This window comes from Coturnix japonica, chromosome 15 (genome assembly GCF_001577835.2).
Source record: "Coturnix japonica isolate 7356 chromosome 15, Coturnix japonica 2.1, whole genome shotgun sequence".
NCBI lineage: Eukaryota > Metazoa > Chordata > Aves > Galliformes > Phasianidae > Coturnix > Coturnix japonica.
The window spans coordinates 779,290-805,400 of record NC_029530.1 but is presented as its reverse complement, the minus strand read 5'-3'; the positions used below and the strand labels follow the sequence as shown (position 1 = coordinate 805,400).

General features: G+C 39.4%; 2 protein-coding genes across 4 annotated transcripts in view; both read left to right on the top strand.

Moving 5' to 3' along the window:
* Positions 1-10,329, top strand: part of TXNRD2 (thioredoxin reductase 2) — a 29,769-nt gene extending 19,440 nt beyond the window's left edge. Inside the window, exons 13-17 of one of the 2 annotated variants that reach the window (XM_015877613.2) lie at positions 3,441-3,536; positions 3,756-3,848; positions 5,092-5,163; positions 6,005-6,102; positions 8,238-10,329. In XM_015877613.2, coding sequence (XP_015733099.2) covers positions 3,441-3,536; positions 3,756-3,848; positions 5,092-5,163; positions 6,005-6,102; positions 8,238-8,361 — 483 coding nt within the window. In that variant the 3' untranslated portion in view covers positions 8,362-10,329. Of the gene's footprint in view, positions 1-3,440; positions 3,537-3,755; positions 3,849-5,091; positions 5,164-6,004; positions 6,103-8,237 lie in introns of those variants that run through there. The other variant, XR_004309053.1, reaches the window with a different exon arrangement.
* A 119-nt stretch (positions 10,330-10,448) lies between these two features.
* Positions 10,449-26,111, top strand: part of GNB1L (G protein subunit beta 1 like) — a 51,057-nt gene continuing 35,394 nt past the window's right edge. Inside the window, exons 1-8 of one of the 2 annotated variants that reach the window (XM_015877556.2) lie at positions 10,449-11,376; positions 12,463-12,532; positions 15,470-15,671; positions 17,347-17,536; positions 18,955-19,127; positions 19,418-19,577; positions 21,351-21,561; positions 24,892-25,052. The gene's annotated coding sequence lies outside the window, so the exon portion shown is untranslated. Of the gene's footprint in view, positions 11,377-12,462; positions 12,533-13,242; positions 15,141-15,469; positions 15,672-17,346; positions 17,537-18,954; positions 19,128-19,417; positions 19,578-21,350; positions 21,562-24,891; positions 25,053-26,111 lie in introns of those variants that run through there. The other variant, XM_015877562.2, reaches the window with a different exon arrangement.

Genomic DNA, 26,111 nt, shown 5'->3' with positions numbered 1-26,111 from the left:
TTTTTTTGCTTTTTTTTTCTTTTTTTTTGCTTATTTTCTTTTCTTCTTTTTTCTTTTTTTCTTTTTATTCCTTTCTTTTTTTTCCTTTTTTCCTTTTTTTCTTTTTTCTTTTTTTTTTTTATTTTCTTCTTTTTTCTTTTTTTCTTTTTTTTCCTTTCTTTTTTTCTTTTTTTTCCTTTTTTTCTTTTTTCTTTTTTTCTTTTTTTTCTTTTCTTTTTTCTTTTTTTTCTTTTTTTCTTTTTTTCTTTTTTTCTTTTTTTTTTCTTTTTTCTTTTTTTTCTTTTTTTCTTTTTTTTATTTTTCTTTTCTTTTCTTTTTTCTTTTCCTTCTTTTTTCTTTTTTTCTTTCTTTTCTTTTTTCTTTTTTCTTTTTTTCTTTTTTTTTTCTTTTTTTCTTTTTTTCTTTTTTTTTCTTTTTTTCTTTTTTTTATTTTTCTTTTCTTTTGCTTTTTTTCTTTTCTTCTTTTTTCTTTTTTTCTTTCTTTTCTTTTTTTTCTTTTTTCTTTTTTTTCTTTTTTTCTTTTTTTTCTTTTTTTCTTTCTTTTCTTTTTTTTCTTTTTTACTTTTTTTTTTTTTCTTTATTTCTCTTTTTCTTTTTTTTCTTTTTTTTCTTTTCTTCTTTTTTTCTTTTTTTCTTTTTCCTTTCTTTTTTTCTTTTTTTTCTTTTTTTTCTTTTTTTTTTCCCTTTTTTTCCTTTTTTTTCTTTTTTCTTTCCTTTTTTTCCTTTTTTTTCCTTTTTTTCTTTTTCTCCTATTCCAGCAGAGGTTCCCTGCTCTGTTGGTTGCTTCAGGCTCTGAGTTGTTTTCTGATGTCCTATTTCTACTCACAGTTGCCACCAATCTCTGCATGTCCTTGATGCGAGTCTTCTTTATGCCTTCTGCTTTCTAACCTGTTCTTTTTAATGTTGTCCAAGTAGCAGTTCTTAGAAGCAGTGCTGGCAAGTCTTTGGATTCCGTCACTCCTTTTTGCAGCCAGTCTGACATGTTATTTTAGGCAAGTCATTTCCTTTTGGGTGCTTTTTGTCTTCTGCCCTTTGAGGATTTAGTTCAGCAAGAAATAGAAAGTTGGAGGCAGGATGCTCTCATCTTTCCTACTGTGGATCTATAAAATCAGGTCTTCATTTATTTGTCATTTTCATTTTGTTGTTAAAACTTGGATTTCCTTTTCCTGTTTTTGTCCTAATTAGTGCAGATCTTTGAATGCAAGTTGTGTAATATTCACTTCTGAATGTGTCAAGAACAGCAACACAGTTTTGTACTGTGCCCATTGTACAGTGGAAGCAATGGAAAATGAAATCAGTTTTCTGTAGAAAAGCATCTTAAGCTTGTGTCTAAGTATGGACTAAATATAGGAAATCAAAGAAATTGCAGTGTAGTACTCGTACATTCATAAAGTTTAGAGATAGGAATTTCTATCTGGTGCCATCACAATGTGAGCCATGTAATTTCACTCACTGAGCAATGCAGTTCTCTTGTTCGAATATATAAATATTCTTTTTTGTTTTTTTCCCTTCTTTTTTAAGCATAGTGAATTTAGATAATAAATGTAATTGGCACAAGAATCATCAGCGGAACAAAGTTTGCAGTGTTGGTGCTGGTGCACTGCTTGGCAGGACATGCTTGATTCTCTTTAAGAAAGACAAAGCCACAGAGCTTGGTGTGTGATACTGTCTGGGTGAGGCTTTTCAAGGGGCGGAAAGGGGAAGCTCCTGCCTTGTGAATGAATACCAATGACCCCTGATATTTTTTATGAAAATAGGATTTTGTCTCATCTGTCCCTTGTCTGGATTTCTCTTTGTTTTTCTCTCTACCTGTAAGTTTTTCTTTGCTACCCTGACGTGTTTTGCTTATGCTTTTATGAGTAGTTCTTGGCCCCTCCTCCCTCACCCTTTACTGGGCTACACTGAATAGATACTAACTTGCTACCAAATAATAAGATCTGTTTTTAAGTTCAGTACCCTGATTGGAGGGGCAGCATGATGGGAAACAGGGAGCTTCCTGATATGGTCAGAATGATGTTTTCATTTGGGAATCGTACCCATCTGGCATAAATGGGAAACTATGTGTGCAGGGGTGTCCTGTTGCACCCTTGTATGACAAGCAGGATCCTAATGTTGTGCAAGCTGTTCATTTGGAGAAAGGGAGGAAAACTCCAGAGATCAGTCAGTTTGTCCATCATTTAAGAAAGCTTTTCAAAACGAGGTTTTCAGCTGATGGGTAAAACTGCACTTAAGTATTTTTATTTCCAGTAAAATAAAATCAGGTTGAGGATTACCAGGCTGGAATTTTAATTTGAATTTTTTTTCTCGTTGCTGATATAAGCCCTGTCTGTTAATATCCATCCTCCAGTGGTGTTCTTGTTGAAAAGCATGACACACGGTATAAAGAAATTCTTAGTAAGAGATTTATCGTATATACACTCCAGTATACATCTGTTGTATTTCAAAGGGTGTTATAACAAGGATGTGTAGAGAAGATCTACAGTATGTTGCTTTGAATAGAAATTAGACTGAAAAAAAGAACCATTTTAGAACAAATGTACAGTACTTCAAAGCTTTCTAAACTCTCTTAGGAGCCATCTCGTTTAAATGTATAATACACTGGAGGATTCTTATGAATAACTTGTATCCATAATAATCATCAGGGTAGTTCTACACATGACTGCAAAGTGAGCGTTCATTTCAAATATTTACCAGGGAAGGTCTTTAAGCTATTGTTTATGAGAAATAGGGCTTTATCTTCATGGATGTTTTAGTAATTAGTTGGGTTTTATGGAATGCATAGCAGCGCTTTCACAATTTTATCTTTAGTTCCAATCTTCTATTCTTTTCTGGAATGCCAAAACAACATCTGTATTTCCTGCTACAGAAATGATTGGCAGCCATGTTTCAGGCAAATGGCAAATTTCATCTGGTAAATGACATTTACAGCCCTGAAAGTCAAAATGTTGGCTTTGAAAAAACACGACTTGATGGATCTTGAAGGGGAAAAAAGGAATATTCTTTTGGTTTTGTGATTTGTCCTGGGCTATGGAGGAAAATCAGTTTGTTTTTGTAAATGAAACAGTAGTATCTGATAACAGGTTAGACAGTGTTGTTTCATTATTTTTTTTTTGCAATGAAAGTTCAACAAAGAGGATATTAGTATAGAGAAAAACATATATATATATATGTTAATGTGCAGATAATTGATGTGGTGTGCGTAATGAGGTAGCAGCATAGAGAAAATATACTGACTGCGTTAGTATCTGTCTTGGTGGGGGAACAAAGTACAGTGTCTTATAAGCATGTTTGGACAGAAATTACTGCCTTATCCGTTTGGAGCACAAACTGCAGGACTGGAATTCCAAAGATTTGGCCTTCCTCTGCCCATTTACCCGGAGAAGTCCTTGGATGCCACTTCTCTCTTAGTTAAAACAAAGCCTTGTTGCTCTTTTTCTCAGGGCCGACCTGAACTGACACCCACAGCAATAGCTGCAGGGAAACTGCTGGCAAGGCGTCTTTTTGGCCATTCTTCGGAGCTGATGGACTACAACAATGTGAGTTGTCATTTCTTCTTTTGGTAATAAAACAAAATATTTCTCTATTTAGAAAAAAGAAAAGAATATTTAAATAAATCGTGTTTTTCCATTTGGAGTCTAATTTTGACAGAATCTTAAGCAGATAAGTGTGATGGAGCTATCCTCCCCTGAAGTCACATCTAGCCTACAGCTGCTTCCTGTGGTTCACAGTAATGCTTTGTGTTTCCCTGCAAGCAGGTACCTACCACTGTTTTCACTCCCTTGGAGTATGGTTGTGTTGGACTGTCAGAAGAAAAGGCCATGGAGTGTTACGGATCAGATAATGTTGAGGTATGAAAACACTTTTATTTATGGTTGGTATCAGAGTTGCACTGTGAAAAGATAAAAGTTTGACTGTGGTATTGGACTGACATTTGTGGTCCCCAGAATACTGTATTTGCAGCTAGGAAAGAGTTCTTGAAAAGAGCTCAGACTTCAAAAATATTGCAGCATGTCACAGTGGAAACTATTACCTTGTGGGCGTAGAATTATTAATAGTCTGACAGCTTCAAACTAGCTGCCATTTTAATAAATTATATTGCACAACAATATATATTATGTGCAGTTGTGCTCCCTTTAGATGTCAGAATTACTGGTCAGGTTCTTTCATCTAGATTTTTTGGATGTCCTTAGAAATATCCAGTGTTTTCTTTGTGGCTGAAATAACTCTGGTATGTCTGGGCACTGCTTGTTGAAGAAGAAATCTGTTATATATTCACAACATTCTGATAGAAGGGATGACATTAAGGTACTTATGATGAAGAAATTCACAATGAATAATCAGCCAAAATTCAAACAAGTCACCTCTGAAAAGGTTATCTTTATTCAGTCATCAAAAAGGCTGTCAGTATGAGACTCAATAAACTATGGAAATAAAAAGTGTGGTAGTCCCATGTTCAGTCAGTTATCAGTTCTGAGTTTTTGTGATTCTGAAGTATAGCTTATACTGCAACAACTGGTCTAGAATTGTACTCTGAGTTTCTGGATATTGGTTCCTTTTAGAATAAAAGAAATCACTGTCAAACAAAATTGCCTGCTTAAGGCAGGCATGTGAGGCATAGGATGTTGCTGTTGTATACATATTGGAGAGGAAGTTCAGCCGATAGGTTTGCTTGGATTCCCAGCAAGAATCGTTGAAGAAAATAGTTTTTTTCTATCCAAACTGCCAAAATTAGTTTAAGTTGTCTTGTGGTATATGTAGTTACGAACACGGAAAACTTCTTGGATTGCCTTATTCAGAATAAACAAGTTACTACTTAAACAGTTGGGAGAAATTTGAAGAAGCAAAACAAATGTCATTTTGAATTTGTGGCATCAATTTGAGTAACGTGTTCTGTGGGGTCTTTCAGGGATTTTTTTCTCCTTAAAGAACCATTAGATGAAAGTTTTCTGTTAAAGTGTGTGCTCTCCCTATTTTTGTTCATAGTAACATGAGTGATTTTTTTTTTTTTTCATTAAGGATTATTATGTAAAAGAGCATTTTTTAATATAGTAGTGCATTCTAACAGAAATGTTATTTTTTTTTCCACACCAGGTATTCCATGCTTATTATAAACCTCTAGAGTTCACAGTGGCTGAAAGAGATTCAGCTCAGTGCTATATAAAAGTGAGTGTTGTAAGCTTTTAACTTAATGTAAGATACACAATATGACCAACTTTAAGAGGGTGTATTTAGTGGGGAAAGAATAGCCCTGAGGTGGTTGAGATCTTTTCTTGGTGACAGTCAGTTTCTCTAGAGTATCTTTAAAACAATATTCATTACATACCCCGCTGTCAGTGATTTCTTTTCATGATAATAAACATCATGTCCTTAAACGGGCAAAAACATTTTCTATGAGTTCTCTAAAAGAACTGAATTGTGCATTCATTCGGGCCCTCGCATATGCTTAGTTACCTTTTATTGTTGAATGCTTCCAAGGCTTGACTCCTGTTTAGGTTATATGGCTCATGTGGTAAATGCATCTTGCCAAACAGGCTTCTGTAAGCGTAAGGAATTATGGAGTCACAGAATATACTGTAATTGATAGTGGTCTTTGGAAATACTGCTGATGAGGTGCCAAGAGTACCTGCAGAAACTTGGAGAATTGCTAAGGCGTTACTTCAGTGTCAAAAAGTGTCTAGTCTAGCAATCGGACTAATGAAGGTCATTCTAAGATGTTTTGCAAACAACAAACAAGAAGGTATTCAGTGTATCACAGATTGTGGCCAGTGGCTCCCTGAAGTCTGAAAGAAATACACTAATAAAGCTTTGATTCAGAGAAGTGCTCAAGGACAAGCACGAGGTCTATTGAAGTCAGCAAGATTTAAGCAAGTGTGTAAGTTCTTGGCACAGTGGGTTTTGACAGCTGAACTGGGATCTTGGGGCACTGCAGTTTCATTTAATTCAACTTCATGCCTTATCTTTAGATGTTCTAAGAAAAGATTGCTATGTAATGTATTGTTTTCAGATGGTGTGCTTACGAGAGAGAGACCAACGAATCCTTGGCCTTCATTTCATTGGACCAAATGCTGGGGAAGTTATTCAAGGATTTGCTCTTGGAATCAAGTAAGTACAAAAGAATGTCTCTAGCTTCTAAAGCCTGCTTTTAAAGTTATTGTAAGATTATAAAAGATAGCTGCCTATTTTTGGCAACGCTATAAAGAATCCATGCTTTTTGTTACTTTTATGTAGTATTGCACATATTTTTACTAAAAATACTGCAGTTTTTCATTAAGATATACTGGATTGCGTTATTGTAATACTGGATATAGTTAAGAAACAACTGAAGAAAATATACTGTTGGCTCGATATCATTAAAACAAAAGAAATAATTATGTTACCAATCTTAGTTTTCTCAGAGTGAAGCTGCCTTTGCATTCTGTGCTCAGGATAGGAAATCACTGTATTGTTTTGCAAGTCTTTTTAGAAGGGTGTTTGTGCTTTCCATAGAAAACCTTCTTTCATCTGCCAATCATTTCCTTTCCTAATCTCATGTTTAAATGTGCACAGCCATTGCTCCTTAAAAGCTCAGCAAGGACTTGCATGAATTTTAAGCTTCCAGGTATGAACTAAACACTAGGATTAGGTAAGAAAGTGGTATCTTGTAGGATGCTGTGAGAAGGAGCTGTCTGACTATTGCGATATTGAATTTACCCACGTAGGTGAACCTTTTGGATTGTGTTTATTCAGATTTGAGTAGTAGTGCATTTTCCCTTGTAATTCCTTTGTTGTCCCTTCAGAACTGTAAGAAATGATTCTGGGTCCTCTCAGGTTAGATGGAGTATTTCTGCTATCTTACTCCTGTAACAGACTTGCTGCTTTTTCGTTTGCTTTTTTTTTTTTTTTTGCTGCTTGTTCACGTTATCAGAAATATTGATATCTAAATTATTCCATTGCTAAATTGCAGTACTTCTAAGTAATTTGTATTGTAAGAAAAGCCCTGCAAGTTAGGGTGCCAACATATTCATGTAGATGCTGTCACTATTCTTTTGCAGTTTTAGCTTTACTAGCATAAATTAAATGCAGAAGGATTAAGAAGGCAGGGCCTCAATATCACATCAGGAGTATCTTGGAAATCACTGATTGCAGTGTACCCTGAGTGCACATTTTCAACATGCGTTTGTAGTCCATTAATTGCCAGTGGTATAGATTCTAGAACTGCATTTTTTAGGATGTTGTTGTTTTGAAGTTTTATCCAAAATAACCAGTGAAAAGCAGCATGTGAAACTGGAGTGCTTTTCTGCCTTGCCTGAAGGAAATTAAAACTTTAGCTGCAGTAAGAGGTTTTCAGCAGGTCAGATCCTTATATTGTTTTCTATTGTATTTCAGAAATCCAGAGTCTTCAATGTGCAGCTCCCTCTCTAAAAGCTGCTGTTCTCCATTGTCAGATATTAGTTCTTACTTCAGTCCCTTCACAGTTTGATTTTTTTCATTGTCTCCACTTAGAGCTCCAATTAGCACCTGTGCTCAGCAGTGGTTTTTACTTTGGGTGCTTCCCTGGGTTATGTAGGTGGGGACACCAGGAGCCTTCTGTAGCTCTTTTTGTTGTATCTTATGCAGAGATAGAATGCTGTTCCATAGATAATTTGAAACAATTCTTATGTTTAGGAGCTGAAAGGAAAGTGATTGAATCTCAGAATGTTGTTGGACAAGAAATTAAGCTAGTGGGATCTTTTTTCCCTTTCTCTCAAATGATGGAATTTTTTCCCGTTTATAACATTGGTAATTTCAGTGCAAGCAGTAGACTTTGTAAAGAATATTCTGTGTGGAAGAATATGCTGGTATTGCTTCCTTCAGCAGATTCTTGCCTGCAGTCCTAATTAAGATTATCTTCCTCTGTGTGTGCGCGTCTGTTTCCATATGGAGTTGCTGCAACACATGTATGTACAGAAAAAGCTGAAGGTTGCAGTTTTTCCCTGTTTGTTTTTTTTCCCTGTAGGCTCAGTTGTGACTTGGGATAAATTGCTTAATTCTCTCTCAGTTCTTACAACAATTCTTCTGTGCCTAACAGTGTAGTTAAGCTGGGGGTTTGAATTTTGCTGTGGAAGTGCCTGAGAAATAATAGACAGTAGTGAAGAATAAATGCAGCCTCCTACACCTGATAAAGTGGATAAGTGCAAGATTAGTTTGATGTTTTAGGAAATTCTGTCTGCCTCGGGTGAATCATGTATGACTTCCTGGGTCTTTTTTTCTTTTGGTAGATGTGGTGCTACGTATCCTCAGCTAATGAAGACAATTGGCATTCACCCTACCTGCGCTGAGGAAATTACCAAGTTGCATATTACAAAACGTTCCGGCCTGGATGCAACAGTAACAGGTTGCTGAGGTTAAATACCATCCCTGGAAAGGAGGAAAAAAAGCACAAAATATATTTGGAAAGAAAAGGGGCACTTGGAGTTGAAATAGCTTTAATAGCTTGAGTTCCAGGAACCTTTCTCATTCCCCCCACACTTTTGCAATTCACACTAACAAATCCCTCTCTGTGTAGCAGGTATCAGGCATGGCTTTCCTTAGGTTCTGGAGTGGTGCTGTGGTTCATTACCAATCCCAATACTGACCAGTAAGAGTTTGTGCTTGTAGAGGCAGGTTCCCAGAAGGTGCCAAACAATAGCTACGGAGTCACCCCTTTTTTTCCTTTTATTATTATATTTTTAATGTAGTATGTAATTATCTGCAAACTTTTTCTTTTTTGGCCTATTGACAGAGTAATAACCAGTTGCAAGTTCCTACTAGTTTTCCTTCTGTCCACAAGGGGGAGATGCTGGCTAATTTGTGGCTATGGAGAATCATTAGAAACCCGATGATTAAACTTCTTTTGCTGAAGAAATAAGTTAAATAAGTGTAAGTAGCCTGACAAAGGCACAACACAAAGCAAATCGAATTGCAGGCCAGGCTGCATTTGCCAATGTTTTGATATGTGCAGTCACTTCATTTCTTGCAGCCTTTATGGTGGAGTTAATTTGTAGAAAAGGGGAAGATGAACTTCAGGTAAAACGAAACGTGTCCTTTTTGCAGTTAATCTGTTCTTGCATGTGTAATCTGATATTTCCATAGCTGCTTTATGTTCTGCTTGTTACACATTTTGGAAGAGCAGTCTGATGATCATGTCTATCTCTTGTTACGCCCTTTCAGATTTGCTGGTGCAATTTTTCATCTACCAAACCATAATAATCTTGCACAGAAATACTTCGAGTGGTAATGTAGTCAGAATTCTGCCTGAATATTGCAACTTCCTTTAGAGGAAATGGTATCAAAATTTTGTATCTGCATGTGAATGTATGTATACCTGCGCCTTCAGAAATTTGTTTCCTTTCATAGAGGTCCAATGAGAATGATACACCAAAAAACCCTACCAGTTTTTCCCAGCTATGAAAGTATTTGCAATATTTGCAGTAAATTAGCTTCTTTTTGTTTCTTTGTTTTTAAGACCACTTAATATTCCAAACCACTGAAATACAGAGCACCTCACCCTGCAGAGATTTTGCTGACATCCCACTAAACTGTAAGGAGATGGCTGCAAGATCTTTCTCCCAGTGATTACTTATTGCTGTTCATTTTGCTCCTACAAGTGAAAACATCAGCATTCACTCATGTGGAAGGGGCTTCTCTCTGTCATAGTAATGCATCCAGCAGACTGAATTGTCTGTCTCTGCAGAGTGATCAATGGAAAGTTTAGTTAATTTTCAGCCTTACAATGAATGAAATTATTTGGGACAGCCAATGAAGAGATCTTGAGATGAGGAAATGTGTCCTGAATGTATTCAGTGTTTGAATCTGATGCCTGTAAGCATCCTTCAAATAACAGAAGTCTCTTGGTTTTATAGTTGCTATGTGGGCATCATGAAAATGATCCTATGTTATGTACTGCAGCCTAGTTTTACTCCGCATTTAATGGAAAGCATTGCCAGCTGAAGTAGAACTAAATGTTTATTCACACCTACATAAACCTAATGTCAGAATCGACAGTGAGACAGAATAAGGAGAGTAGCGTGATTTGTGCTTTTTTTCCTGAAGGATCCTTTTCCTAACTTTCCGGGATGGTCCTTACAAACTGTTTTGAAAAGCCTGGCTGATGTCAGCTGAGATGGGCTGATGTGTGCCACGCAGCACTGATTATGTGTGAAAGTTAAAATAATCCTAGTTTTTTTCTCAGGATTCCAGCTGATGATGGCTTGTTTGTCAAACCACACCATGGTGCAGGCAAGTCTGAGCACTGCTGGGTCCCTTGTGTATTGTCTGATATTTATTGTGTTGTGAAGTAATGAGTTAATAAAGAACGTATTTTTTAGTAAATGTTTTCCTGTTGCTGTTAATTTTGCACATCACTTCAGCTCATATATGTACTTTTTTTATTTTAATGCTGCTTCTGGTGATAGAATTACATGTGAAGGAAACTGTACTCAGATTAATAAGGAAATGTTGGTACCTGCCTCCATCTGATGCATAAACTGAATAGCCATTATTCCAGGCTGGGCGACCTTCTAAACTATTTTAAATTTGAATTCAAAACAATTCTAGGTGAAGTAAGTATGATTTCAGGTATGGTCTGATGTTAATTACTGCTAATGAGGTCTAACAGTTACAAATGATAGCTGTTCTTAATGGTAAGTTATTGTCTACCATTAAGTTTTGCATTTTCTCATATAAGCGCATACTGTTTTCTGTGAGCACATCTTATAAAATTTTTCTGCAGTTGCTATTCTTCCTCCAGACCACTGATCTGTTTTAATCACAGTAACCATGCTAACAAAGAAGTGTATTTTTAACCAAAACATTTAAACCTTGTACATTTCCAGGTTTGAAGACTTCTCTCTTCAGAGGCTCGAGCTTATCCAGCAAAGTCATCAGCCTTGTGCCCAACTGTATTGCTGCTGGTCTGAATCCCAGCAAAATCAATGTACTCAGTGTTAGCCATTAATTTCAGTGAGTTGCAAGCAGATGTCTTAAGTGCTTTGTTAAAGCGGAATCAATGTAAGCATATGCCAAAATGTCTTTCATTATTAAGGTTGGGGAACAGACTACTATTACCATTTGAAACATAAAAGATACAATAGACATATATGATTAGGCAATGAAATATGCCTTTAATAAGCATAGTGCAGACAGTTTATTTTGCAGTAAGTAAACTTGTATAAAATTCATTGACTTTTTCATTCTTTCAGATCTATGTGCTCCCTTTTAAGAGAGGATTTTTAGCTTTATGCACAGAGTTTTCCTGATGTTCTTCCAGGAGAAAGGCTGGAGTTGCATGCATTTATTCTAGTGCCAAACCTGAATGTTACTGGAAAAGGAGGAAACAGAAGAGCAGACCTTGTTTGTGCAGGAGAGACAGGGGATAAGGTAGGGGGGTTGTTTTTGTTTGCTGGGGCAGCATGAAACAGATTTAGTTTAATCTGTCTAATTAAAAAAAAAAGAAAAGAATATTTCTGTCCACTGCACGTCAAAAAGCAAATTATGTTTCTGCTGCGGAACTCAAAGTCAAAATTGTCAGCTCTTCTTAGTTCTAATCCTTTACATTGAATTTTGATGGGCCAGCTGAAATATTCCCTTCAGCACCTTATTGCAATTCTTGTCAATCATCTTGCTATGAAAACATGTATGTTGCAAAGACTTTGGCAACACTGCATCTGATTTCAGTCTTTAATCTCATACCTACCTTAAAAAAAAACACAACACCATCCCAACTGCTGGTGATCTGTTTGGGATGCGAATAGGATTCTGTTTGCTATGGGGAAACAGAAGAAAATGTTGTTAGGCTATCTTAGACTTAATGTTATACCACTGATCTAGGGAGAAAACAATTAAGATGGTGAATTGGTGCACAAATTAAGCAAAAGATTTTGTGTGAGGAAGTAAGAGAACACAGGTGTCTGTTCATCATGTGGATGTAAAGTGTGTCCTTTCGAGCACTACTGGAGTGAGGAGGGTTGTCTTATTTTGCATGTAGATTTTCTTTACAAGGAGTGCTGTTAAGTAATGTCCATTTCCAAACATGGTTTATGAGTTAATAGTATATGCCGCTTTGTTTGGTGTAGTTTCTTACAGACTAGACATAGCACACCTGAAATGTTCTGGTTCTACAATGGAAAATTAGCATCATCCCTAAGGAGCTGGAATAGAAACTAATAAGGCACGTTTCCAGAATCCAATTGCATCAGTCAGATTGGTATAGTATGAAGAGAAAAGTGAACATTCCCTGGGGGGATTGTGCGAAATGGAGACCAGTCTTGTTTGAACAAGGTACTTTGCATTGTTAGCTAGGTATAGAGGTATTGGGAGCTGCAGCCTGCCAGAACCAGCATCTCCAAGGAGGGGGTGGGGGACATTTTTTCCAGACAAAAATAATTTAGGGAAACTCTCAATGCTCTGCAAAAGGACTGTCAATGTATTTACTGTTTTTGTGCCTCTTCCCCCATTTTCTTTCAGAGAACATGAAGGACCAGAAGGACCGTTGTGGGATATTTTCCTGTCCTTCTTACCCTTACCATAAAGCAAGGTGGGAATCAGGCTTGTTCTTCCTTGTTTTGACAGCAAATAGAAGAACAGCAAGTTTCTTCTTCTTAAATCTTTCACAAGGGGACTTCTTTCTCCCAAAAGAGAACCTGATTTTTGCTTCTTCTTTCTCATTGGATTTATTCAATAGGAATATTTCTAATGCAGGAAAAATAAGGAGAATTTTCTTGACACTTTGCTTGAATTCATTCCTCGTCCTGTTTGTTCTGCATCTGTCTGGGATACCATCAAGCTTTCAGTCGAGATTTTGACCTTGTTCTTAATTAGAGTTTAAACTGTGTTCAATTTTTTCATGTCTGCTTTTCTTTAGTAACCTCATTCTGTTTCACTTAGTTATGTTCTGCCCTGTTTAAGTGTTAATGAGTGAATTCCCTTTAGGTGGGGTAAGAGTCCAGGATATTATTCTTGAAGGAGCATTTCAGGGTTTTCTGCGTGCCTCTTCATTTAACTCCATTCGGCTTTCCAAATCTGGAAATGCCACAACATGGGAAGGCAGTTCTAAATAAGATTTCTCCTTAGCTGTGGCCTAATCTCTGTTGAAGAATAAGAGAACAGCTATTTATGAGCATTTATGTGAGGCTTTTTTGAAGTGCATTGCCTTTCCTTAATGACAAAGTACATCAGATTCATGGGTGGTGACGAGAGTGCCTCTGGATTTGCATGACAGTGGTGGAATGCAACATCAGATGAAATTTGCTTGTGAAATGCAAGGCTGTGGTTGCTGTCACTGTGGTTACTCAGAGCTCTGAGGTCTTGCTCTTTTTGCATAAAGTAGCAAATTGTCAAAGCACAAAAGCTACCTTGGACTGTCATAAAACTGGGGCTTAAACATCCTTGTGAGGCCACCTCATTGCCTTGCTTTCTAGTTTTGGAAGTCCTAATTATTTCTCAAGTTCATAAGTTGGATGCACTTTTGCTTTAAGCTATTGAGTTGATATGTAGGAACAACGGAAGAGGGTGCTCATATGGATCTGCATTATTGATTGAAGCACTCTCCCTCACTGTACTTCAGTGAAGTGCAGCCAAGAACAACAAGATAAGAATTAATAAAAGTGACAAGGGAGTTTCTCAGTCTGTGCTGGTGCACATTAGCCTGGATGAAGAGAAAAAGAAGCTGATACTTGAGTCTTTTGAGTCGTGAAGGGTCTGGTCAGTCCTTGAAGGGGAAGTACATGAATGGCCCGGTTGTCATCGCATTTTATTTTTCCTCCAGCTTTGACTAATGGTGCATTTCCTCTGGCCTCCCACAGGCTGTCCATGGCTGACTTGCTTTGTCACTCTTCACATCTAGTCCACTGCCTTTACTGTCCACCCTGTTCCCATGGCAGGGACCCAGTGTCCTCTAAAAAAACGCACAGGCACAAAACATCTGTCATTCTCCCCACTTTCAAGCGACCACTTCCCATATTGTGTGGCCTTGCAGGCTGAAAGCAGTCTGCCTCCCCTCTGCGTGCCTGGAGTACATGCTTTACTCTCTGCTTGATAAGGGAGCTCCAGCATTCTGCCTGTAAAAATAGTAATGGGCATCTCCCTGTTGATAAACAGCTCTGCCTTTATTGTGTTCATGGGGTGATAAGTTGTCTGGATCAACAACCAGTTGTCCATTTTACTTCTTTTCAGCCAAAGTTATTAGGGTCAAATTAGGTGTGAGCTGTGAAATTAATCATTATGAGCACAAGCAACATAGTGTGCTGTGGACAAAGGAAAGAAAATAGTTTAGAAGTGGAAAATATTGTAGGGCATGAAGAACTGAAGCAGTCAGGAAGGGGAGGAGAAGAACAGCTGGCAGTGCTGTCCAGGGTTGTTTATCTAAACCTATGGGCTGTGCTGGATTTGTTCTCTTGCACCTGTGGACCATGAAATCACAAAACAAGGTAGTTCTTTAATTCCACCTACTTTGCCCAGATACAACAAAGAGAGTCTCAATTAATCCACATGCAATGCCTCATAAGGAGAGGAGTGTACCTGCCTTCTGCTTGCTTAAAGGCACTATTAGTGGTGCATTGATTATAGTATTCCTTGCGCATCTCCAGTGTGGCCCCACCAGAAGCATTTCATGGGACTTGTAATAATTATTCACTTCAGAAGGATCTGCAGCTATTGCTTCTGATGCAGACTGAGATGTGCCCAACCTGCATCTGACAAGTGGGCTCTGAATTACATGGATCTAGTTCTCGTTGGAAATGAAGTCCGGCAAATCTAAATTATTAGGTGGAATTTCTAAGATGAGACTTCAGCCCACCCTTCTGAGGCAGCACTTGGCAATTTACGTACAACCTCTACCTAGGAACTGTGTCTTATGAATCATGCTTTTTCCTTAACAATTGCCTCTCCCTGTAGAGCAGGAATCATGGTACTGACTGGCAACAAGAGATTATGTGGAAACACGTTACATTTCTTTGTTGAATTCCAAGCTTGGAAGAAGGAGTATGCAGTTCAAAGGTCAAATGTATGAAAGCAAAGCCTGCTTGATATATCAAGAGCTCTTTGTAAATTTGATTCTAACTTGAGAAGCTAGAGAGCTGTGAAGGGGCGAAGGGCAGAGGAGATAGCACAGTACCCACTGAAACACTTCCATTTTGTTTTCTGAGGTGAGAAGCCTGAACTTTGTACCTAAAATATAAGCTGAAGGTGTGCTGGATTTGCTTGGAAGCGCTGCAAAGCTATTCTCATTTCCTGTAGCTGTTGTAAGATTGGCCTTTTTCCATAGCTGAACCTTGGTTCTTAGCTAGCCAGAATGAAACAGCAAAAGAAATTCCCTCTCTCTTTCATCTTATATTATATCTAGCAAGGAAAGAATCAAGACTTTGAACCATTAATTCCTAAGTCTGTGCCTTGATTTCCTGTAGCAGAAAGTCTTAAAGGTTTTGTCTTCTTCTCTTACCAAAGCTAATTGTTAATTGCATCTTCTTTTCTTTAGCTACTGCCACAAGGAAAGACTGCCTTCTGTGCTGACAGATCTGCCCTTCTGTTATCAGACGCTGCTCTTTTGCTATCTCAGTTTCATAACAATTACCTTTGCCTGAGAGTTAGTGGATCAGCCACATTGGGCAAAGCAGTCCTTGGAGAAAGAGAATGATGGATGACAGAGCGATTCCCTTCAACATGACTGGGGCACTGAGGTTGTATCATTTTTTTTTCTCTCTTCTTATACCTCCTCTGTTTCCCTACCCTGCATTCTTAACACGAATCATAATATTTCTGCAAGAACAGAAATTCTGCCAATTATCTAGTATTTACACCAGTAATACTGCTTCCTTTTTTCCCCATAACGCTCACATGTTGTTTGCTCATGTACCGACCTTCCTCGTGTGCCCAAAAAGGGACCAGGCCTGGTGTTGGTACTGTGCTGTGTTTCTGCTCGATCCCAGGGTTGAGTTTGTAGTGACACAATTTTACTGGCACAGAGCTTGGAAGATGTATGAGAACAAAACAAAGTGTGTCTGGAAGTATCTTGTTCTCAAAAACATCTGCAGGCAGTACAGATTTCCTTATGGAGATGGGTTCATGTGACTGGATCTCAGCTGTATTGAGAATCAGCTTTGTATTCATGTCCTTCCCTAAAATACTCTCTAATAGTTGATTTAAGCAGTCTTTAGCTGAGATCATATTTCTCATTTGGGATTCCCTTTATGCATCTGTCATGAAGACAGGGATTCTCTGCAGTCAGAGACCAGCACCACTGAACAGCTGGATCCATTTTGGTTTGACAAGGGGCATTGGGCATTTTTTGTACATGTATTTATGGCTCTTGTGAATGTTCAGAATGCTTTTTATAAATATTAAAAATAATCAAGGGTTCTGGAAAGAATTCATACTGCACTGCCATCATCTGCAAGAGTTCTTCCATCTTCCTCTAGAATACGTATTACTAGTTGACACTGGGAACTAACTGGTCCAGTCTGTGAATTTCTAGCAGCAGCTAGAGGAAGGGAGGCTACAAAGGGAACTGCTATCTCTTGATCATCAGAGAGAGCAAATATAATACAGGCGGCAGTCTGGCTGCCCCTGGAGCAAGTCAGAAGCAAGAAGCTTTCAAACAGGCACCTCTGAAAGTTCCCCAGAGTTTTGCTCTGCCTGCTGCACCCGCTGTGGTTATTTGGTAGGTTACTTGCCCTGCTTGTCTTGAGGTGGCTAGAGTTGAAGCATATGTTTTCTATTTAGAGCTTGGAGGATGCCCAGGTCTAACTTGGCATGCAGTCTGCACTGGGCATCAGCAGTACAGATGTGGAAACCACAAACCCGATTAATATGAGCCTAGGGTAAAAAATCAAATAAGCTTATAAATAAAACCAGACTTGCAGATTATTTGTTTCCATATTAGTCTATAATAGACCCTACTTGATATGTTTGTTTGGTTTGGTTTGGTGACCGACATTGGTATTTATATTTCCAATAAAAATTTAAATCAGAATAAAACAGACCAAGTAAGCTTAAATTATTTGTGCAGAAGATGATTGCAACTGTCTGAAGTGTGTAATTACTTACATGAAATGTTAGCCTGCTTTGAACAGAGATGTGACAAATTCCTCACTATTTAATTTACCATTCTTTCATGGCTCCAAATCCTACATTCATATATAAAAATGGACTTCTAAACGCAATCTAATCCTCAGTGAACAATCCTGAGGTGTCAGATGGCTTGATGGGTCAAATTCTTGATGCAAACACCATCTGTGTGATCTTGGGTGAGTCACTAAATGATCCCCACATCTTAGCCTGAAGTAGTGATCATGTGTTAATGGCAGGGGGTGTACAAGTACCTACTGAAACTGGTGCTGTTTTAAATCCTGCCAGGCTCCTGCTCAGCTCTGGATGTGCTAGAGAACCCCCACTGCTCCTTTTCACTGTAACTTCAGCTGCTGCATCAGAGCTAAGAAAACTGTTCAAAGAAAAGCATTCCAAGGAGCCATCTGAGAAGGTTCTTCAGCAGTGCTGATGGGTGTTGCTTTAAATGGCCCTGAGACCTCCTGGCCCTTTATCCAAGGTGAGAATGACTTGATTCAACTCCACTGAAGCATGAACATCTGTAAAGAAAAATCTGTGGTTTAGCAGCAGCAGGACATCTAGCGTGTTCTGCCTGTACTAAGGCGCTTACAGATGGAACATCTACCCCAAACATAACAAGTCTTTGAAATGGGACTTGTTGTACCAAAGCTTTGTATGCATCTACAACTGTAGTATCTACCACTGACTGGCTGAGCCTATGTAGCTTTCAGACTGTATCAAGGGGATGTAGTTGGAATTATGCTTCTGTCTCCCAGACGTCCTTAACAGACATCTGAGGGAAATAAGCACTTCCACATGCTGTTTTGGATCTCATGTGGGCTATCAGGGGAGCATGTAGTTCTTGCATCCCAGTCCTGAGCCTTGTATAAGCAGTGATTTTTTTTTTAATGCTGGTATAGCTTTGAGGTAAATAAACTGTACTCTCTTCCTGCCTTTACGCTGCAAAAAGGAAGGGGAAAATCTCTCACACACTTTGGTAGGTTGTCAGTGCCAGAGAAAAGCCACCAGCAGATATTCCGTTCAAATGTCCAATTTTTCTTTCCAGTTGTTGTTCTGGATCCCTTTTTCCCCTCTTCTACTAGTTGAACAATGGCCTCTTCTTAGGAAACAAGTTTCCAGCTTTGCAATGGCCTTGACTTCTCATTCTTCCAAAGTCAAGAGGGTCACTCAAAGTAAACTGTGTTGTGCTGGGTAATGTTTTTCCACGTGGAAATGTTGAAGGGCCACTCTATGCTGCCTGCCTAGAAAGGCCAGTAGATGCCTTCAGGTTCCCCAGGTGCATCTGTGTTTGTTTTCTAACGTTATTGCACATACAGTATCGTTATGTCTAAACCTTGTCTTTTTGAACAGAGTCATCTCATTGCATCTAAACTAATAGTCAGCCACAGGGAAAAAAAGGAGAGGATTACTCATCACTGAAAGGAATTAACTCTTTCTGTTGCCCAAAGAAGCTAGAGATGGTATCACCTTCCTTAATTGCGAAAGGATGTTATTGCTTTTTTCTTGCAAATTAGTATAAATAATTTCTATCGCTTTAGCAGTCAGAAGTAAAATGCAACAGTCTGTCATGTGGGAATCAGACAAGACTCTCAAGATATGGTTCTCCTTTCTGCAGCACATGCCATTGAAAGGCAGGAAATTTCCCTCCTGCTCACCTTATTCTTTTTGTAAATCTCCTTTTCCCTGTAGGCTGTCTCAGGTACTGCTCTAGGTTTGGCATGTAGATACAGCTAGAAATGTGTGAGACTTCTTGGAACAAAGTGTCCAAGTGCAGAGTGAGTGCCCAATGGGCCGTAGCAAAATGCACAACCAAGTCAAAGAAAAATGGAAAATATTTCATAAGATTCATCTTTGCATCCCTTTTTCCTCTCTTGATATACGGCCTCTTATTCACAGCTGCCCGGACCCAGCCTGCGTGTAAATATGTCAGAGCACCAATGAGACGGAACATGGACACAGAAACGCCGGCGGCTGCTCCAGATAAAACGCTGAGCTGAAGCCGGGGCGTTTATTGTAAATAAAGATCAAGGCAAAGCAGCAACGTTTGTGTTCGGCTTCAGCCTGCCAAGGTTACTGGTCCAACTCCTTTCACGACTACCATATGTCCACATGCATTTCCCCCTCCAGAAAGTGACATGTTACTCTTATGACAGCCCTGTAGCCATTGCAAGTTCCTCGATACTTTCCGTGTGTTGTTTTGCAATAACCTGGAAACACTGTTGGCAGATGGGCCAGTGGGTGCATGTGTGTGCATGCACCGGAGAGAGACTGCCAGCCATTCAAGTCTAATGCTGCTGTACCTTAACAGTAACTTTGCAGCGCCTGGGAAACATTAATGCTTTTTTTTTGTTCTTTTCAGTAGAGGGCACTGGATCCTGTAAACAGGAATTGGTGCAGTGCAGCTCAAAGGGCCTAACAGCTTTAGCAGATGGACTGATTTTTTTAACTCTGGATATTGGTGATGTGGAAGAGAAGTCTGGCTCTGTCTGCTGAACACCCACTGACAGAGACATCCAGTGGTATGTGTCGCAGGTGATAAACTTCTTTTTCTTGCATGTTTTGTTTTAATTAAAGTGGCAGCTAAAAAAAAAAAAGGGTCACTTGGAAACCAGGCTGGTTAAAGCACTGACCAGCTGGCATCCTTCTGAACAGCAACACCAGCCAGCTGGCAGAACTGGGAGAGATGCAAGCACCTACAAACCACAGCCTGAACAGCACAGGCTGGCACGGAAACTGCTTGAATTGTAAAGGCTTGTTCCAACACCCCGTAGGCGAACTGCAGGAGTAGTCAGTGAGGAGTTGGCTCAGTCTGTAAGTTCAGCCTTCCACATGGCCCTTGATCCAAAATGCCCAAATTTTCATCTTACCTTTTCTTCCAACGAATGCTTTGCTCTCAGTAATACCCAACGTGCTGCATTGTCAATATGTTCCACCCTCTCCTTTTTATCCCTCTGTGCTGGGGTTTGTATTTTCCTAAATGGTGGCTCAGATGAACTGTAAGCCAAAGTGACAGAAAAATATTAGAAACCTTGCTTTGTTTCAGATGGTTTTTTCAAATGTATTTCACACGTGTATGCTGTCACATAATTATTTCAGTAAGGGATGTTTTAATGCTAATAAGGAATATAAGTTAAAAAAAAACCTTCCTAAGCCTTCATCTGGCACTAGACTAATATCTTGAAAATTTGGCACAATTACCTTGCATAATTCAAGAATAAGAAATGAAGTTATTCTTTTCCATACTTAACAGGTACTGACCTACGTTCGTGAGCTGACATAGAATCCTTAGCTTTAAATGACAGCTCCAAATGCTCTATTAGGCAAGAAAAACGAATACAGTCACAATATATGCTTTACCTCTGCTGAAGAAAACTGGAAAGCCATGATTTTTTCTGTAAAGCAGCTGGTTAGTTATTGAGGGACTCACACTTAGACAGCTATACACCTCATCCCACCCTAGCAATTGCCAGACACAAGCTGGAAGTTAAATGTACTAGAAAATGTGACTGTATTTTACAGCATTTACTGTTTCCTGAGCTTAGCAGGACTCAGGGGCTTTTCCTTCCCGTACTATCTCCCAAATCTGAGCTCTTGCCCTGGCAATGCAATATGATTTGAGAGCTGCCCATACGCCAAGGCTGGCCATTGGCCTGTAATGCAGTGTGCAGCTGTTCCTACTTAAATCAGGTAGAAGCCGTTGGTTGCTTGGGGTTCTAGGTTTGTTCTTTTATTAAATAGCAGGCCCTAACAATTGCTGATGTTCGCCAATCTAGAAGAAGTGTGATGAAAGGCCATATTATGTCAGGCTCAATTGTATCTTTTTATCTGTCCTACTTGGTACGGCATGTTCCAGGTGGAGACTGGCAGGATGCTAGTGCTAAAACCTGCCCTCTAGCAGCAACAGAAGTATCCTAGGTCCTCGTGCTGTGTTCAGATCTCAGCTCCCTTTGACTGCCCCTCTCCCATCAAAATCCTTTGATATGTGGCTACCTCTTGAGTTGGGCCCTTTCCTATTCTGAGAAGGGAGATCGGTATCTTCAAACTTCTTTACATACGTATGCTGTTGAAATGATTCTTACAGTCTGTGTTAGGCTAGATCAGGTCTGTGTTTTGCACCCAACTTCACCTTTTGCTATAGATGCCTGATACTGTATCTTCATTTCTGGTACCATAAATCATTGTTCCTTAAGATCACATAATACAGAAATAGGTAGATGGTAAATTTGGCCATAACATGGTTTGGTAGCAACTTCCCTTAGCAGTTTTAAAGTGCGTTGTTTTTTTTTTTCCAGGTTAATGGGGTATATGGACAGGAGGCTTCAGCTTAATCCCCTGGAACCATGACAGTTTGAGGTGTTGCCTGGCTCAGCTCTCGGATGGGAAAGGAAAGAATAACTTGATCATCTCTCCAGTCATTTCCTGATATTTGCTGTTAGAGAACAGATGTGATTTCCTCCAGAAGGGTCTGCTGAGTGCTCTCATGCATCTGATCTACTATGCAAGGTTGGTAGCACCAGCCCTCCATAAGATTTCTCTCTCCTGAGGAGAGGCTGGTGTCAGCCCCAGCTAACTCTCAGAGGCTTGACTTCAAACTGGTTGGAGTTCTGTTAGAAGCCAACCGAAAACGTGTTGTTGTTATTATCTGACACTGACTGAAACAAAAGCCAAATGTTGATGAATGTCTGATCCTAAAAGTAAACAGTTTGGGTTTTTTTTTCCCTTTGCAAGTCAGGGGCCCTCTAGGGTTTTATCTGATTTTGGCAATCTGTTGCACATTTTGGGGCCTGGAGCATGGTTTTAATTGTTACATCACAGAAGTTGCCAAATAATGTTGAATGCTCCTTAAAAACTCTCTCAATTTTATGGAACTTCTCAACGGCTTGACTAATACAATAATTGCTGGAACTCTGCTATGTTGCCTAGTGGCAAATGGAATTTTTTCATAATGATGCTGTCTGTCGTTAATAGCAGGATTTGTTCTTTCTCTCAGTGGGAGAGAGGCCAGAAACCAGTGGGATCTGTCTTTTTTAATGACAGCCAACAGCAAACGGATAAAATAATCAATTACATCTACAGCTAGGTAGATAAAGTATAATTCATCATGTCAAAAACAAAAATGTTTTTAATTGGGCTGTTAATCATTTTGTAATTTTAACTAAAGAGATGAGGGCACTATTTTATGCTCAGACATCACTAATATTTCATACAATATTAACTGATCTTATTATAGTTTTAATAACAGTGTTTACTACTAGCTGCCAAAATAAGAAATGCCATTCCTGCTCTCATTAGCTGAAGCCTTTGCAGTTATGAAGGACTGCCCTTCTCTTTCACTTTTCTCCCACTGGAGGGATCCAGAAGAAGAGGGTCCAGCTGCATAACTAGCTCTAACAGTTTCTAAATACCATGGTCTGTATGATTAGGAGTGTGCATTACCGGTTACCATCAAACATGTCACTGAAATGATAATTATTTTTTTAAACAGGAAATCTTAAAAGCAGATTAGTGTAACAGCAAAGGCTGAAAGTGAGGAGTTTTGATTTCTAGCCACACCTGTGTTGTCGTGTGGGAAGCTGGGCAGATCACTTAATCCCTCCTAACTTGTTCTCCCTGTCTGTAACATAAGTATTAGGTGCTTCATCATGCTTCTGTGGAGTATGTTAGTGGTGCACGATTCCTGAAAATTTGATTTAAAAATGGCAAACATCCGGGGAGCTGGCAGCAAAAGGAGCCTCTTTTATCAACGAGCTTTGAGGATGGAGATAGGAAGTTTACAGCTGGGGCTAAATCTTCCCCATATGACTGAAATATATATATATAACTGAACATGTCCTCATGATGCCTGATAAGTGGGAAATCATCTACCAGAAAAATCTCACAGCACTGGAGTAATTTGGCCGTCTACTCTTTTGTTGTTATTCATATCAATTTAATGACCAGATGACGCTGTTTAGGACAAGATCTCTATTTTACCTATAAAATCTGCACATAGAAAAATTCCAGACATGCTAGGAAGAAAAATGTGATTCCTGAGAGCCCCTGTGTTTGAAATACATGGCATCACTTCCCTGCTTCAGAAGTGTTGTGCACCCCTTGAACTCTTGGTTTCCCTCAGAAAAGCTCTATCTGCCTTCAATCAAGAGTTGTTCTCTGAAGTACTTACACGCATGTAACACTGTCTGCTAAGAGCAAATTTTGCCTTGTGCTGCTTTTTGTGGTTGTTGTTGTTATGGCGTTAACTTTATGTCCACAGCATCTCCCAGAGTTGCATGTAACACAGACAGGGCAGGACTGCCCTTCCAGTAACTGGATCTTCCCTGAGAGTGGGGGGAAATATCAGACACTGAGTGGGTTTTTTTACAGGTTTAATGGCATCACCGAGGCAGTATTTAGACTGGGAAATGGGGAGGAGAAATTCTGGGACTGACTTTCCTAAGCATAAATAAATTGGAGGTACATGAACATTCAAACCATTCCCAGAGAGTCACGTTGCACAACTTAATGGGCCTGGTGCCCTCACCTGTGCCTATTTTATGTGACTCTTAACTCTGGCATTAAATAGAAACAAGACTTGTGCTAATGACATCCACAGCCCATGGTGAAGAAAATATGCTGATACTTTGATACAGATCCCCTTTTAAGGAGGGCACAATAGACAGCCGAGGCTTTTTCCCATCTGTTAGGTGAATGTTACAGTTCTTTGCCCAGAAACGTGCCCTCAGCAACACCCCTCTACTTTCAGTGTTACACTAGGTAATTTTTAGTAAGAAAATGGTAGTAGCCTGTGTTTGACACCTTGATTTTACCTTCTTTCTCCATTATGTGAAAGGAGGGAAAAGGAGGAGCTGGGTTGGCTGGGGGAGGGGAGCAAATAATGTGGGGAGGGTGTTAAACAGACCAGCTGCTAAGTGTGAAGTATCTGCTTTCTAATTGCTTCTGTTGGAATTCAGGGGATAAAGGCACTGGCTACACTTAATTAATAAGGCAGGACTCACATAAACTCCAGCTGTGAGCACGGGGCTGCTCTTTAAAGGATAAACTCAGGAGGTGATGCAGAGAGTTTGATTTTGTTGCACAAAATCCCACCGCACGCTGGTGGTGTGTGTCTGTCTGTCTGTCCACTTCAGCCTTTTGGTCTGAACTAGACATGAGGTATCTGTTGCTGTCTGTGCCCCAACCCAAAGAAAACTGATCTGTCCTCAGAAATCAAAGATGTGAGGCTGTGTTTCAAGCTAGGATGAAACTGTTGGGCTTTCACCCTAGTGGAGGTGTTTGGATCAAAGGTTTGCTCAGATTTAATAAAAATATGGGCTTTCACAAAGGTGTCATCATTCATGTCATCTGGCCCCATAGACTTGTACATGTTCAGTGGGGGGGAGTTTGCCCCTTCAGTTCCCACCTAGAGGTTGAGGGATGTGAGGTTCAGGGGTGTGAGAAATACAAGAATCCTGGCTGCCATCTAATTTAAGGATGAGGACAGTGTCTTTTTTTTCTTTTTAAGTAATGATCAATCATGTATGAAGATGAACTCCCACCCAGCCTCCCTTGGGCCCTAATATTTTCATTTCATTCTGCTGCTGCTCATTATTTTATGGTTTTGTCCTTGGCTGGTAACATTTCTCTCTTGTTCTTCCTTACATGCACCATTAAGAATGGAAAGAACTTGTATTAAAATCTCAAGCCTCATATAGATCTCAAGCTGTAAATAACGTTTTATACAGATTATAAGATTATAAAATCCTTCCAGTTTGCCTCCCCCCTACTTTTACAGTTCATCTGATTAGAGTGGAGATATTCTTTTGAAAATTAACTATTTCTGTTTTGATCCTGCAGGCAGCCTTGAGAAGATACGGTCTGGTTGTGTACGTTGGTAATCAGAAGATTTGCCGTAGGAATCCAGAAACGCTGCCTACAAGAGAACTGACTGTTGGCCTGGAAAGAAAACACCAGAGGAACCCTGGAATTCTGAGATGTAATTGACTTTCTAAGTACAGGCAAGTTGCAATTGAAAACCAGTTATTTGGGGAGAGAAATGCATTTAAAATACAATTCTTTGGAGGGGGCTGGCAGGCACATCACAGGTGAAATGAATTAGTAATGTGAGGAGATAGTTATGCTCAAGGATTAACTAATTTTGGACAGCTGTAGGAGTCAACCCACTGAGCTCTGTGCATTGCCTCGCTGTAGCTATTTGTCCTGCTCCTCTGGATACCAGGGCACCACAGAGCCAGGCATCTGAAGCACAGCTTTTCCCTACAAACACAATCAAACCAGCTGCTGCACTTTGCAGAGATCCTGACACTGTAGTGCTGAGCTGCTCTCCATTCCACCTGATGAAATCTGCTCACCTCAGCCTGTGTGCTGGGGTATGGCCAGTCAGTCAGGCTTTGCTCGTATGGGGCCGAGCAAGGAGAAATATCCTTAGCAGAGATATTTATTGCAAAGCTGCTGAAAGGCCTCACAGTAGACAGCCTACACAGCGAAACTATCTCCTCCAATTAGTCCGTGGTCATCAACGAGGTAAATGACTGTGCCTTCTGACCCAGACAGGGTGGAGTTTTAATAACAGACATAAATCTGTTGTGCTTCTCTCCTCATGACCTAACATATGCTGTCAGGGCAGTGCATGGAGTAGAATTTATGTGTACGATAAAACAATAGAGCTTCAGTGCTATCAGCTGTTTGATGAACTTTAATATGCATTTGCTATAAAAAAGGCAGCAAGTACCAGAATGTGATACCCAAATAAGAACCCTTGATCCATTTGCATGACAGATCTTCAATTTACTCACATTCACGTGAGAGACCCACATAAAAATTATATCCATGCTTAAATTCACTTAGAAGCAGCCTGAAATGCCCCCCAGTTGCAAGTGATACCGCAGTACTCAGCTAATACTCATGTTTCCATGGCTGTGCTTCTTCCAGCGGTTCCTTTATGCTTTCTGGTGTGCTGCCAAACACCTGTGGATCCGCACAACAAATATTCCTGCCATTTAATTGAGACTAGCACAGAAAGGCTCTAGCGGGCCGGCTGCAGGCCTAATCCCAAA